This window comes from Jatropha curcas, chromosome 6 (assembly GCF_041381405.1).
Source record: "Jatropha curcas cultivar XTBG-Jc1 chromosome 6, XTBG_Jcur_1.0, whole genome shotgun sequence".
NCBI classification, from domain to species: Eukaryota; Viridiplantae; Streptophyta; class Magnoliopsida; order Malpighiales; family Euphorbiaceae; genus Jatropha; species Jatropha curcas.
Genome location: NC_143156.1, coordinates 15,917,012 through 15,931,172, shown reverse-complemented (window position 1 = coordinate 15,931,172; position 14,161 = coordinate 15,917,012). Strand labels below are relative to the sequence as shown.

Sequence of the window (14,161 nt, the reverse complement as noted above, 5' to 3'; positions counted from 1 at the left end):
GGCTCAAAATGGAAGGCTGCAATGGTTGAGGAGATGAGAGCTTTGGCAACAAATGAGACATGGGATCTTGTAATCCCTCCACCATAAAAGAAGCTAGTTGGATGTATGTAAATGGGTGTTCACAATTAAACATAGGGCAGATGGTTCAATTGAGAGGTACAAGGCTAGATTGGTAGCCAGAGTGTTCACTTAGACCTACGGAGTTGATTACTAGGAAACATTTGCCCCTATAGCTAAGATGAACAAAATCAAAATTTTATTGTCTTGTTCAGCCAATCTTGACTGGAGTTACATAAATTTAATGTTAAAAATGCTTTTCTATATGGTGATTTGAAAGAAGAGGTGTATATGGAGATTCCTCCTGGATTTAATGATGACAAGACCAGAGGAAAAGTTTATAAGCTAAAGAAGTCATTATATAGGCTGAAGCAATTACCAAGAGCATTGTTAGAAAGGTTTAGTAAAGCTATGCTTTCTTTCGGGTACATTTAGAGCGATGCTAGTCATACTTTGTTCATTAAACATCATGAAGGTAAGATCAACATTGCTTATTGTTTATGTTGATGATATAGTGATGACTGAAAATAACGAAGAAGAAATGACTCACTTGAGAAGTTTGTTAGCTAGGAAGTTTGAGATTAAGGATTTGGGAAAGTTGAGATATTTCCTTAGGATAGAAGTTGCTAGATCAGATAAAGAGATTTTCATTTCTCAAAGAAAGTACATCCTTGATCTCCTTAAAGAAACTAGTATGTTGGGATGTAAACCTACAGAATCACCTATTGAAGCCAATCATAAGGTTCAAGCTGAAGTGGGAAGTCCAGTTGATGTTGGTAGGTATCAGAGATTGATTGGGAGGTTAATTTATCTTGTCCATACTAGACTAGATATTGTCTATGTTGTAAGTTTAGTGAGTCAGTACATGCATGACCCTCGGGAGTCTCACTTAGAAGCTATGCATCGGATTCTAAGATATTTAAAACCAGCTCTAGGTAGAGACTTTTATTTTCTAAACATGGCCATTTGACAATAATAGACTATACAGATGCGGATTGCTAATATGGTATATTTATGGAATTGGAGGAAACGTGGTCACATGGAAAAGCAAGAAGCAGGCTATTGTTGTAAGGTCCAGTGCAAAAGCTGAATCTAGAGCTATGGCACAAGGAATCTGTGAACTCCTATGGTTGCACATATTTACGGAAGAGTTAAAGTTTGTTGAAACAACAAATATATCTGTGTTTTGTGATAGTAAAGCAATCGTAAGTATTATGAATAATCCAGTCCAGCATGATCAAACTAAGCACATGGAGATTGATCGTCACTTTATAAAAAGAGACGATAGTTGAAGATTTTATAAGTTTCTCCTATATAACTTCAAAAGAGCAACTAGCTGATGTTTTCACAAAGGGTTTGAATAGCAAGTTGTTTCATCATTTAGTTTGCAAATTGGGCATGTGTAATATCTGTGCACCGACTTGAGAGGAAGTGTTGAAATCTTTGTAATTAGAGTAAACATTGTCTTTCCTAATTTATGTTTATTCCTAATTAGAGTAAATATTCCTAGTTTAGGTTTATTCCTATTTAAATTACTTCTTATATTGGAACAATCTTTTATATATATATATATATAGTAGAGATTGGATAATAACACACACAGTATTGAGAAATAAAACTCTCTTTTCAAAAACTACAGATATGAACTCATAAATGTATGAAAATGCATGACTATAATATCTCTATAAAGAAAATACAAGAAATGTGAGATATCATATGGGGACATTGAGTTTTATTTTTAAAATCCATATCTTTTTATCTTTAATAAATCATCATCAAATAAAACTTTTATATTTATGGAATTGAATATATTGTTGCTAATATGGTATGTACTTTAAAAGAATGAATCGTTGAGAAAGTTTGGCATTAGGTCATACGTGGACCCTTGAATACAATTATCCGCAAAGTCCGGTGATTGAAACATCCGGCTGCTAAAATGCACGCGTTTTCTTCATGGTCCCAACTCCTTGACACAATCCAAAAAATCCTCTTGCCCGAAATATAATGTATTAAAATAAAATTTGTTTGATGTAAACAAAGCCAGGACTTTTGCACGTTCACACGAAGACGGAAAGACAAACACTAACCACCAGAAAGAAAGTCATAATAATCCCAACCCATCATCACTCTTTCTCTTTCTTCTCCTTTTTTTTTTCCATTTTAATTCAGCTTCAGAGTTGAGACCTGGTACTACTCTAGCTTGTGACTATTTTTCTTTGAAGATCACTTTTTTTCTTTTATTTCTTCACTCGGGGAAGGCTAGTTTAATTCCTTTGTTCAGTCTCTAGTTGGTTTTTTCAATTTCTTACGAGCTTGTCTCTTTCTAATTTGTTTTGTTCTTCTTGTATTTTTCTTTTTTTTTTTTTTTATGCCTTTTTCTTACTTTCTGGAGTAATGCTTATTTACTTTGTTATTGACTATTTCTTAGACAAATAAGTAAAGGGTATTTTTTTCCATATTTTTTAACTGTATAAGTGATAGATTTGATCTAACCAGAAGGTTGAATCGTTTACTGTTTAGAAATTGGTTGACCTAATCTGGGTTTTTTATCTGTTGCATTTATTGGATATTCCTGTTTCTAATAATAGTTTGTTTGATAAGTTAATCATTAATTATTTCTTTTATAATTACTTCAATTTCTTGACCTTTTTTTCCCTTTCTTCAATTCATCTGTTTGTTCATTTCATAAGCTACGTCAAGATTTAATTTTGATATTCATTGATAAGTTTGGAGAGAATAAAACCATCAACTCTAAACTGAAAAAAAAGAAAAGTTCAGTTTTTTTAATATGGTGAATAAGATTAGATTTTGAAGTAGGAGTTGTTGAAGTCTATAGTAGCGATTAAGAGTGGAGGAGAAAAATGGGTAATACTTGTGTAGGACCAAGCATTTCCAAAAATGGATTTTTTCAATCGGTATCTGCAGCAATGTGGCGGTCCCGATCACCAGATGATTCCATTTCGCAGGCTAATGGAGAATCTGTCCATGAGGCAATATCTAAAGAACCCGAATCTCCTATGCCTGTTCAAAGCAAACCACCAGAACAAGTAATAATGCCAAAACCAGAAAAACCGGAAAATCCAGAGCAACCCTCCAAACCTAAGAAGGGCCCTCAAATGAAAAGGGTGTCAAGTGCGGGGCTCAAGGTTGATTCTGTATTACAAACTAAAACTGGAAATTTTAAGGAGTTCTATACTTTGGGAAGGAAACTAGGACAAGGGCAGTTTGGGACTACATTTCTTTGTGTAGAGAAAACTACAAGAAAAGAGTATGCTTGCAAATCAATTGCAAAGAGAAAATTGCTAACTGATGAGGATGTGGAGGATGTTAGGAGGGAAATTCAGATTATGCATCATTTGTCTGGTCATCCAAATGTCATTTCTATTAAAGGGGCATATGAGGATGCAATGGCAGTCCATGTTGTTATGGAGCTTTGTGCCGGCGGTGAGCTCTTTGATAGGATTGTTCAGCGTGGGCATTATTCAGAAAGGCAGGCAGCTGAGCTCACTAGGACAATAGTTGGGGTTGTTGAGGCTTGCCATTCTTTAGGCGTGATGCATCGGGATCTTAAGCCTGAGAATTTTCTTTTCGTCAATCAACAGGAGGACTCACTTCTCAAAACAATTGACTTTGGATTATCAATATTCTTCAAGCCTGGTATATTCATATGTTTATACTTTTATTAGTAGTTATTGGAATTGCTGCTCAGTATTTATGCTGGTTTGCCATTCCATTTGTTTCTCACTACTTCTCATGATTGTATTCTGTTGTTGAATAAACTATGTTGCATGCTGCTCTTACATTAAACACACAACTCGAAAAATTATTTACTGCATGCTTAGCTACTCACTTGAAGTTTGCAATCTTCTTGAACAGCTGGTGTTAACAGATGAGCTGTACCAGATATAGTCAACTTCTGTAAGCAATATATGGATATACATGGAATTTAGTGAAACTCTTGTCAGCTAACCTCCTAGCAGAATTAGTTTCTCCGATAGTTTTCTTAATCTGTAAACATTCAACTAGCTGCAGTATCAAATATATTCACTATGTCATAGAATGCCTAATGACACATATGTGAGAGCATATTTTGCATTTTATGCACATAGCTGTCGATATAGAACCATCAGGCACTGATCCAATGTTGGAACTCTAGAGGGGCCAAAAATTTTATAACATGTCTTTAGGTAAACCACTTTTTTATACAAATAAGCAACACATTTGTACCACAAAATTACACTTTCTTTAGTTGTGTAGAGATGTACCGATTTGACATTCTTAAGTTTACATTCTGCTTGATACATGTTCAATCTGAATATGTTAAAGGTGCTTAGGAAAGATGTTTATGGTGTTACATGAGAAAAAATGTTATTTAAAATAATTTTTTGAATCTTTTTTAAGTGTTGTAAGACTTATTGTATGATTATTCCCTTGGGGCCCCCTGGAAATCCACCCCTGAGCACTGCAAATGATGCAGTTATGCACCTATATGATGTTTTTCCTCTCTTCTTTCTGGCTTTCCAATTCTAATTTTATCGCTTGTAATTTTGAAAGAGCATATTGATGTAACAGGACCTTATCATTTCCAAGTTCTTTGATTTTGCACATATTAAGCCATTCTCACGTGCAATATTGCAACTTCTGCCTGATTATCATCTGTAGAATTTTGCAATTCCATATAAATTGAATTTTCCAAAAATAAATGTTTTGTTCGACTAGGAGAACTCCAATTGCATAGGTGGAAAATAGTTCACAGCTTGATTATGAAATTCTGAAATTACATTAGTCAAAGATGTTTCATTGGACCTATGAAAAAGTGCTTTAGATTATTTGCTTTCGAGTTTATAAGTTCAGAACTAGCTGATAGGGCTCTAACGTACAACTACTACCATCATGACATCAAATGTAGTTCATTTTTATTGTTGGGTCTGTCTTTTATGTACAAGCATTCTTATTGTTGAGTGTGTCTTTTATGTACAAGCCACAGATTTGACTCTAATCAAGAACTGTTATCTTTCCAGGAGAAAAATTTATTGATGTGGTTGGCAGTCCTTACTATGTTGCTCCAGAAGTTCTGAAAAAGCGATATGGTCCAGAAGCAGATGTTTGGAGTGCTGGAGTAATCGTTTACATTCTATTATGTGGAGTGCCCCCCTTTTGGGCAGGTGAGACTTTTCTCATTTATTAACTTACAGAACTTATTTCTTGAGTATATATGTTAGAATATCATTTATGTTTGATTCAAGGTAACTGATTTTTTCTGTTTCTTATTCTTTTTTTGGTTTTATTTTTTTTTATTTAGAGACCGAGCAAGGGATTTTCGACCAGGTCTTGCATGGTGATCTTGACTTTTCTTCAGAACCTTGGCCTAGTATCTCAGAAGGTGCTAAGGATTTGGTGAGGAGAATGCTTGCGCGAGATCCCAGAAGGCGGATAACTGCACATGAAGTTCTACGTGAGTCTTGGCAATTATTCTCTTCCCTTCCTGCCCCCCTTCATTGTCACTCTCTCCAGTTGAACTACTGATGTTAACTTTCAAGTTTCAACTATTGCTTAAACAAAGAATAGAGATTACATGAATGATTAAATCATTTAGATTGATGAATACTTATAATATTTTTGTTCTAAATTCTAATCTTTAATGGAGATCATTGCAAGATGCAAGTTCCTTTGCACAATTTTCTTTGGTCTTGCTGATAGTTATATTACAATACAGAGGTGGAACTCGGAGTTGGAAATCCCTCCCCCACCTTCTCTTTGTGGATCCGAAATTTCTTTTTATTTTTATTTTCATTTGTATTTTTACTGTTTTTTTTTTGGGGGGGGAGGGATGGATAGTTTCTTGAACTTTAACAATAATTTTTCTTTTCCACTAAGGAATTTTTTTTTTCTGAACTTTGCCCTCCCAAAGCAATCAATGGTTTCTCCCTTGAGAATGCAGAATCCTTTCTTAAGCCACTGTGGTCATTAAACTATTGGTCTCTTTCTTAAGCTGCTCTTTCTGTCATATTTATGTTTATGTAACTGAACTCCTTGCAGGTCACCCTTGGGTACAGGAAGATGGTGTAGCTCCTGACAAGCCTCTGGATTCTGCTGTATTAAGTCGCATGAAGCAATTTTCTGCTATGAACAAGCTTAAGAAAATGGCTCTTAGAGTAAGTCCCTGATGTGATAGACAAGTAAGAAGAGAAAGAAACCCTGAATGCCTTTTGAATATAAGATGGTTGAATGTTTGAAATCTGGAGTTGAAATAAATTGCTGAGATAATAAATCATTTAAGCTGCAGATGTTGCACAAGCTTTTCCTGTTTATATAGAAAATTGAATCCACCTCTTCTCACAAACAGGTAATTGCAGAGAACCTATCTGAAGAAGAAATAGCTGGCCTAAAAGAGATGTTCAAGATGATAGATACAGACAATGATGGTACAATCAGTTTTGAAGAACTTAAGGCTGGACTGAGAAGAGTTGGAGCCAATCTCAAGGAATCAGAAATTTATGATCTAATGCAAGCAGTAAGTATCATTTGATCTAGGTCCAGTTTTTTGAGAAAAGCAGTTCAGGTGATTTCTGCTGCAGCCACCACCATTTGCACTTATGGACTGTCACAATATTGATACCACTACTAGCACAGTAGCACCAGTACTGCATAAACGAATATACACACAAACACATGCTAAGTGTGCTTTTCTACTGTCACTTTTGCGTTGTAGTAAATTCTGGGATGTTTAATATTTTACAAATCAACAACAACCAAGCATTAGTCCGAAACTAGTTAGGGTCGGCTATATAATTCCTTTGTTTCCAATGTCCTCTTTGATCAAGTTAATATCGATGCAAAATGAAGTATAAGTTGGAAAAAATTTTGAAATACTTTTTATTCAAAAGAAAAAAAAAGCGTTGTGTTCAGGTGTAGAAACACTGGATTCTTTTCCTCTAAATTTTCCTCAGAAAACTGGAAAATAGTGTTTATACGTTCAACTATGAAAATATTCTAAATTTCTCAAATTTACAATGATCCTCTGGAATAAATTTAACACGTTTTCCACATTCTTCTACAAATAAAGAGTGCTCCTTTCTTTTATCCCTTTCTTATAGTGCTCTTCCCATGCCTTCCCCTCACATGATATTCTTCACCTTTTTTCTTCGCTTTAAAATAATTTTCATTTTTAAAGAAAGATAATTTTATTATCTTGCTTCTATGTAGCTTGGCTCTATTTTTCTCTTTGAATTTACAAGAGTGTTTGGATTCTCTTCATGAAAAGAACAAAATTATTTTAATAGCAAGTTAACCTACATATTGTTAAGATATATATTGGATTAAAAAGGGAATGTGTATTCTTGAACATGGTTTTCCAGTTTTCCTTTATATGGAAAACATTCTTATTTTGGAAATGTTTGGCATTTTTTTTTTTGCCAATTTCTCATTGTAAAATAGGAACTAGAAACGGAGAACAAAACTAAAAATATGGGGAAAAAGTATGTACTCAAGCTGAAGATTGCTGTAAGTTACCTGGTACTTAATCTTTGGAAAATAGTGCTGTGTTGTATGATATGAAAAGGACATGTGTGCATGTGTGGTGAGAGAAATTGATGGGAGAATATCAAAGCGAGTATTCCAATAAAAAACTTCATACGTTTGTTTTCAGGTTAAAAATTGTAAACTTTGTGTTGTTGAACAAGGAAAAATTACTGCAGTAACTGTGTTCACTTTAAGTGGTTTAATCCAGAGGCTGTCGTATGTACTTAATGGTTTGAAAAAGAGGGGCTTGTTGATAATGAATCACACAAATCAATGAAGGATAGAAGAAATTCATTCTAAAATTGTCTCTCTCAATTGCAGGCTGATGTAGACAACAGTGGCACGATTGATTATGGAGAGTTTATAGCTGCAACATTGCATCTCAACAAAATTGAGAGAGAGGATCATCTATTTGCAGCTTTTTCATACTTTGATAAGGATGGAAGTGGTTATATTACTCCAGATGAGCTTCAACAAGCTTGCGTGGAGTTTGGCATAGAGGATGTTCGCTTAGAAGAAATGATTAGAGAAGTTGATCAAGACAATGTAAGTTTTTTTTGTTTTGCCTGATATACTATCTACCTCAAATTCAATAAATAATTGACAACGTTCAAGTTTCTTCTTTTTTTTTTTTTGTTTGCTTATCTAGGCGGTAAAGTGCATATATAACTCGGGTAAACACCTAAATTGAATTTCCCCCTTCCCCAATAATAAAAATAAATAAATAAAAATAATAATAATGTACCACAGTATTCATAACTATTTGAATGAAGGATTGGTGGCTTTACTTTCTATTATGGTTTTTCCTTTGGAAAATTGGAAATTCATTTAGAATGGCAGAGTGGATATGCAGCTTAAATTGTGTTATTGATATTTCTGTGTAACAGACTCTGTCACATTTCGCATGTCAATTGTCCATTTTCCTTCTCTATTAGATGCTCAAAAGTCTGTAATGAGATCTGTGTATAAATTTTGCAGGACGGACTCATAGATTACAACGAGTTTGTGGCTATGATGCAGAAAGGGAATGTGGCAGGTCATGGTAGGACGAGCCTAAAAAATAGTTTCAGCATTGGGTTCAGAGAGGCTCTCAAACTTTAGTTGCATAAGCAACTGTGGTTTCCATGTTATCTTTTTCTTTGTGGAAGTAAGGTTGTATAGTAGATCAACTAAGAAAGCAGGCTTCCAGTTCACACTGAGAACTCATCGGCTTTTCCGATTTTGAGTGGGTTTTGCTACTTTTCGACCCTACTTGTTTCTTGACAGCATAGAATGTTTGTACTTTTACCTTAGAAATGCATCTATTTTGTTCGTGTACAGATTTTCTATCCATTTTGGTGCTAATATACCTCAAAATTAGGAAGATGCATGGCTTTCAGGAATGAAATCCTGTTGCTGCACAATATGGAGTCATGCCACAAGTCTCGCAAACATACATAGCTAAGCAGCAATTGAAATTTCACCTGTTAGGAGTGGGTTTTGTTCAAATCGATTCAAATCAAAGGATTTATTTTGAAAAGAAATAGAGTCGGATCAAGCTGAAATTGTGTACAGAATTGAACCAAATGAAATAGAATTAAATCAATTTGATTCAATTTATTATTTTGGTTTTTAAATTGAATCGAGTCTAACTCTTTCTTTTTTTTTTCATAAAGGTCAAAACATAGTTATTAAAACCAAATCAATTGGTTGGATTCATTTTTGATTAGTTTGATCAAATTGTGCCCCACCAAATTCAGTGAGAGTATGCAACTGGTGAAAGATAAAAGATATAAGAGAAATAGATTAGTCTTGTACTAAAGAAAAGTGTGGAGATACTTGTAGGATAACAACAAAAGAAAAATTAACCAAAAAAAAAAAAAAAAAAAGAAACGAGGAAGGCATCAGATATTTGAAATATGGTTAGTTATAAATTTGGTGTTCGAACTTTTCAAAATTTTATATTTTCGTATTTGATCAGAAAATATTTTCGATCACTGTTAAAAATTTTTCCATAAAGTGTTTTATTGGTTACCGGAATATTGAAATACAAATTTTTACATGATGATAATTGTTGACTAGGCACAAATTAATAGTGTCACAGGCATAGGCAAATGTGTATTTATATTATCATTTGATAGTAATTTATTTGTCTTTTAAAATAAAATAAAAACGTAAGGAAATAAAAAATTCTACAATAGAAAAATCAAATACAAGAAAATGAAAATAAAAAGAAAATAATCTCTCGAATAAAAATTTAAACTTCGATTCCTTGCAGGAACAAATAGCTTCACATAATCTTTTATTAAGAGAGAAAAAAAACATGTTTGTTTACTAACTATGAGGCCCTGACCCAAGCGCCAGGTTTGAACCACTAAATAGGATTGAATACTCATTTTGGGTTAGGTTCACTAAAGGATTTAGGGAGTAGGTTTTAAGTTTAAATATGATCAATCATTTAGCCTTAATTAATGTTCAATCTACAATTAAAAAAAACTTAAGATGAAGAAGAATGAAATTTATATAAAGCAATAAAGCAATGAAAGAAGAATAAAGCAAGGAATGCAAGCTAATTACAAAATAAGGAAGTATTGCCTCTAGCCCATTGTTGGGGATTTTAGGGCAATCATACATCTCCCAATTAAAAATAGAAGAAAAAGAAAGGTAGAAAAGAGTTTTTTTTTGGTGAATTTGGTCTGCAGCTCGATTTTAAAAACTCGAGCATGCCTGCTTATCTCTTGGAATGACAATCAGGACCAATCAGTTCTATATATTGTAAAATGGGGGTTGATTGATTTTAATTGGAAAATAGGCTCATCGAAGACCTTTTTTATTATGTTTTATAGGTGTTGAATTGCCATTTTATGAAAAACAATTGGCTTTGGATCGTCGCAAATAGATTTTCTTAGCTTTGGATTGACGGATTAAAAATATATTTTCTTGGCTTTGGATCGCCAGATTTTGGATTAAAAGATGAATTTCAGCTTTGGGTCATGCAAAATGTATTTTCTTTGCTTTAGATCGCTAGATTTTGGATTAAAAATGGATTTTGGCTTTGGATTTCCATTTTCGAAAAGAAGGGCATTTGGGGCCACTTAGAAGAATAGAGCAAACATTAAAAAGCTAAGAGCCATAGAGGACTTACCTGCATGTTTTGGTCAGACTAGCAGTTGATCAGAGTGTTGATTGGTGGGCAGATTGGAAGGTTGACCGAAGGGTGGATCGGCTCAGCTCCTTCTTCTTTGGCGGACGAGTGAGTTTAGGACCTTTGCTCTTAGAGCTTCAACTTGACTTAGATTTCAAAAGTGGAAAATCTAAGCCAAGTGAGGTTTATGGGACTAAGGAGGACATAAACCCATAGGAGGCTTTTTAGTATAGGCTTGATGAGCCAAAGAGGCTTTAATCCAAAGGTATGGAGACCTAATTCTAGGCTAAAGAACAGATTAAGGGGAAAGCGAGCTGGAGGAATCGCCCCACCCACTTAGGGCACTCAAGAGAGTGGAAGAGATGAGAAGAGAGCTAGAAAGCCAAAGGAACGTTTCAACTAAAACTTCTAGAATGTACTTTGTAATGAGAAATTGTTCTAGAGAGAGAAATGTGTGATATTGTGTGTTTTGGAGGTGAAAATAAGTTATATTTATAGGAAAAATGAATTTAGGGGGGGTGTTCTTGTGCGTCCGATGTGGGATTTTTGCATTTTGGGCACTTGTCCTTGAGCGGTTGACCGATAGCGATAGTTGGTCATGGTCGATCAACCGCTGCAAGTGATTGATCGGCGGTCAACCGGCCATATCCTAAAGGTTGATCGACTTAGGTTAGGCAGTCGGGACATTTCAACATTGTACACGCAGTTTGATTCGTGTATTTCAAAGCACAAATCAACTTTGATTTTGACTTATGATACACCGTTGAAAATCTATGGATTTCTAGTTCCTAACCCAACTTCAATCACTGCAAATTTCATTTGTAGCTCGAGTTCTGATCAAAATAGTGGAGAAAGCTCATTCTGAGTCCTTTTGATCTACATTGATTTGCAATGATTTTATGTCTGGTTCATGGCCCGTTTTAACCTAGATTAACATGCCATATACATTTAAAAAGTTTTTATTATTTAGTTTTTTTCAATGGTATAAAGATTGTTCCAATATTTTATCTATGAAAAGAGTTGTGACTATAAGAGTGGACAAATGTCACCTTTGACTTCTAGGTTATCTTTCGATTCTTGACCGATACTAGTTTGAACCACAACTGTTATGAATGATTTTTCATGGTATAAGGGTGTAAAAAATATGTGTTCATAGATTGCATCATGATTGTCAAAAAGGATTTGGCAGGAGTGATGGTGAAGAACTAAGCATTTTTTCTGCTTAGAAGAGGCGGAGATGATGAGTTGATCCTTTTAATCTACTAATTGATGTAGATGAGATGATCCTTTTTAGCTACTATTTTGTTGGTATAGTTGATCCATTTTAGTTGTTGCTCCACAGCTTATCCATTTCAGCTGGAGATATTTGCTACTCCATAACTGATCCCTTTTAGCTGGAGACGTTGGTCGCTCCTTAGCTAATCAATTTCAGCTGGAGATATTGGCTGCTCCATAGCTGATCCATTTTAGTTGGAGATATAACTTATCCATTTCAGTTGGAAACATTGGCTAGCTGATCCATTTCAATTATGGAGATAGCTGATCCATTTCAACTGTTGACGTAGCTGATCCATTTCAACTAGAGGGGTTGGCTAGCTAATGCATTTTAGCTGTAGATGTTGACTAGCTAAACCATTTCAACTATTGAAATATTGGCTAACTGATCCATTTCAGTTGCTGGAGGGAGACTAGACCCCATGAATTCGCTGAAGGCTGTCCACTTATTGAGGCCGACAGCTTGTCGTTATGGCTACTTGTGGTATCCCGACTACGGGACACAGGAATGAATCGAATCATATATCGAAAAGGGGAAAACTAATCAACAGAGGCGCCTTTTGGTGAAATGGCTTGGAGAGTTGGAAGAACTCCAAGGTTAAGCGTACTCGCTTAACGGAAATCCTAAGATTGGTGACCACCTTAGAAGTTCCCCATTTCACCTGCGGGACAAAACCTTACGGATCCTGCCAATCCACTATGGGATAGATTTGGCTTGATCCAAAGCGGACAATTCCTCCAGTGATTGAAGTCGGACGTGACAGTCGGTATCAGAGCCGGACCCCCTTCAATAGATGTATGGTTCGAGGATGAACCACGCGGAAGCTGGTGGGCCTATCATATCTCTATTGCGGGACGTAGGAATAAATTGAATCATATATCAAAAAGAGGGAAACTAATCAACAAAGGCGCTTTTTGGTGAAATGTTTTGGAGAATTGGAAGAACTCCATGGTTAAGCGTGCTCGCTTAACAGAGATCCTAAGATGGGTGACCACCTGGGAAGTTCTTCATTTCACCTGTGGGATAAAACTGTGCGGATCCTGCCAATCCAGTATGAGATGGATTTGGCTAAGCGGACAATTCCTATAGTTATTTGAGTCGGGCGTGACATTACTCGCGTAACGCCTAATTTTTGAAATATAATAACTTATTGGATTGTTAATTGATACCAAATTTGAGGTTTGGTATGATTTATCAGGATTTTCATAATTATTGAGTCTTGACTAGGATTCATGCATTGCATGATTTTAGTTTGTTTATTCATGCATTAAATGAATTTGGATTGCGAATTGTGAAACAGTACCTTAGGAAACTCGATCGTGAGATTTAGTGCGATATAGTCTAATTGCACCTAGTTATTTGAATCTTGGGATTGAAAATGGTGTCAATTTGATTTTATAATATTTTTTCTAAATTAATAGGAGTTTCTCTATTTATTGGGTATTTAATTGGCCAAATTGCTATTTTTAAGTAATTAATGGAATTAATTATAATTATTAGTATTTGTTTTAGTAATTAATTTTAATTAGTAGTGATTATTATTGATTTTTGGAATTTATCATTATTTATTGGAATTTATTTGTTAAAATATAACTGAAGGAATTTATTTTGTAATTTTTATTTATTAAAATTGATTTTAATAAATAAAAGAGTTTTAAAATAATAAATAAATAAAATATTGTCTATTTTAAAGTGGCATGCGCCACTTATTGGAAAAAAGAAAAAAAAAAAAGAAAGAAAGAAGCTAACTCCTAAAGAAAGAAAAGAAAAAAAATAAAGAAAAACAAAAAAGAAAGAAGCTAGCGCCGACCTAATGGGAAAAGTAAAAAAAATTAATGAAAAAAAAAGAAAGTTCATGCTAGCAAAAAAAATAAAAAGTGCTGCCTCTTCTATGACACACACACGCAGAAACAAAAAAAGAAGAGAAGAAAGAGTGGAGAAAAAGACAAACTTTTGTGAGATTTTCCGCAGAAACTTGCAATCAAATATTAAGATTAGTAGATTATAATTAGTTGAGTAAAATAAATCAGCATATCAAGGGGTTCAATTAACTATAGTCGTAGTAGGGCATTTCACGAATAAAGTAAGATCCCGTCTCGCATTTCATAGATTAGATTTTATTTTTGATTGCATATTTGAAATCAGTGAAATTAAGAGATTTCGAATCTATGATTGTTGTTTAA

At 34.4% G+C, this 14,161-nt stretch overlaps 1 protein-coding gene across 1 annotated transcript; it reads left to right on the top strand.

The window, feature by feature from the left end:
• The first annotated feature begins 2,032 nt into the window (after positions 1-2,032).
• Positions 2,033-8,897, top strand: LOC105641906 (calcium-dependent protein kinase 1). Its single transcript, XM_012226557.4, has 7 exons — positions 2,033-3,714; positions 5,079-5,222; positions 5,360-5,512; positions 6,097-6,212; positions 6,404-6,571; positions 7,900-8,124; positions 8,557-8,897. Exons 1-7 carry the CDS (start codon positions 2,919-2,921, stop codon positions 8,677-8,679), a joined length of 1,725 nt encoding a protein of 574 aa, XP_012081947.1. The 5' UTR covers positions 2,033-2,918; the 3' UTR covers positions 8,680-8,897.
• The last annotated feature ends 5,264 nt before the right edge of the window (positions 8,898-14,161 follow it).

Bases quoted from the DNA above. Each gene is read 5' to 3' on its own strand.
- LOC105641906 (XM_012226557.4), top strand. From the start codon at position 2,919: ATGGGTAATACTTGTGTAGGACCAAGCATTTCCAAAAATGGATTTTTT. The intron at 3,715-5,078 runs GTATATTCATAT...TTATCTTTCCAG, and splicing joins ATCAATATTCTTCAAGCCTG to GAGAAAAATTTATTGATGTG. The intron at 5,513-6,096 runs GTGAGTCTTGGC...AACTCCTTGCAG, and splicing joins AACTGCACATGAAGTTCTAC to GTCACCCTTGGGTACAGGAA.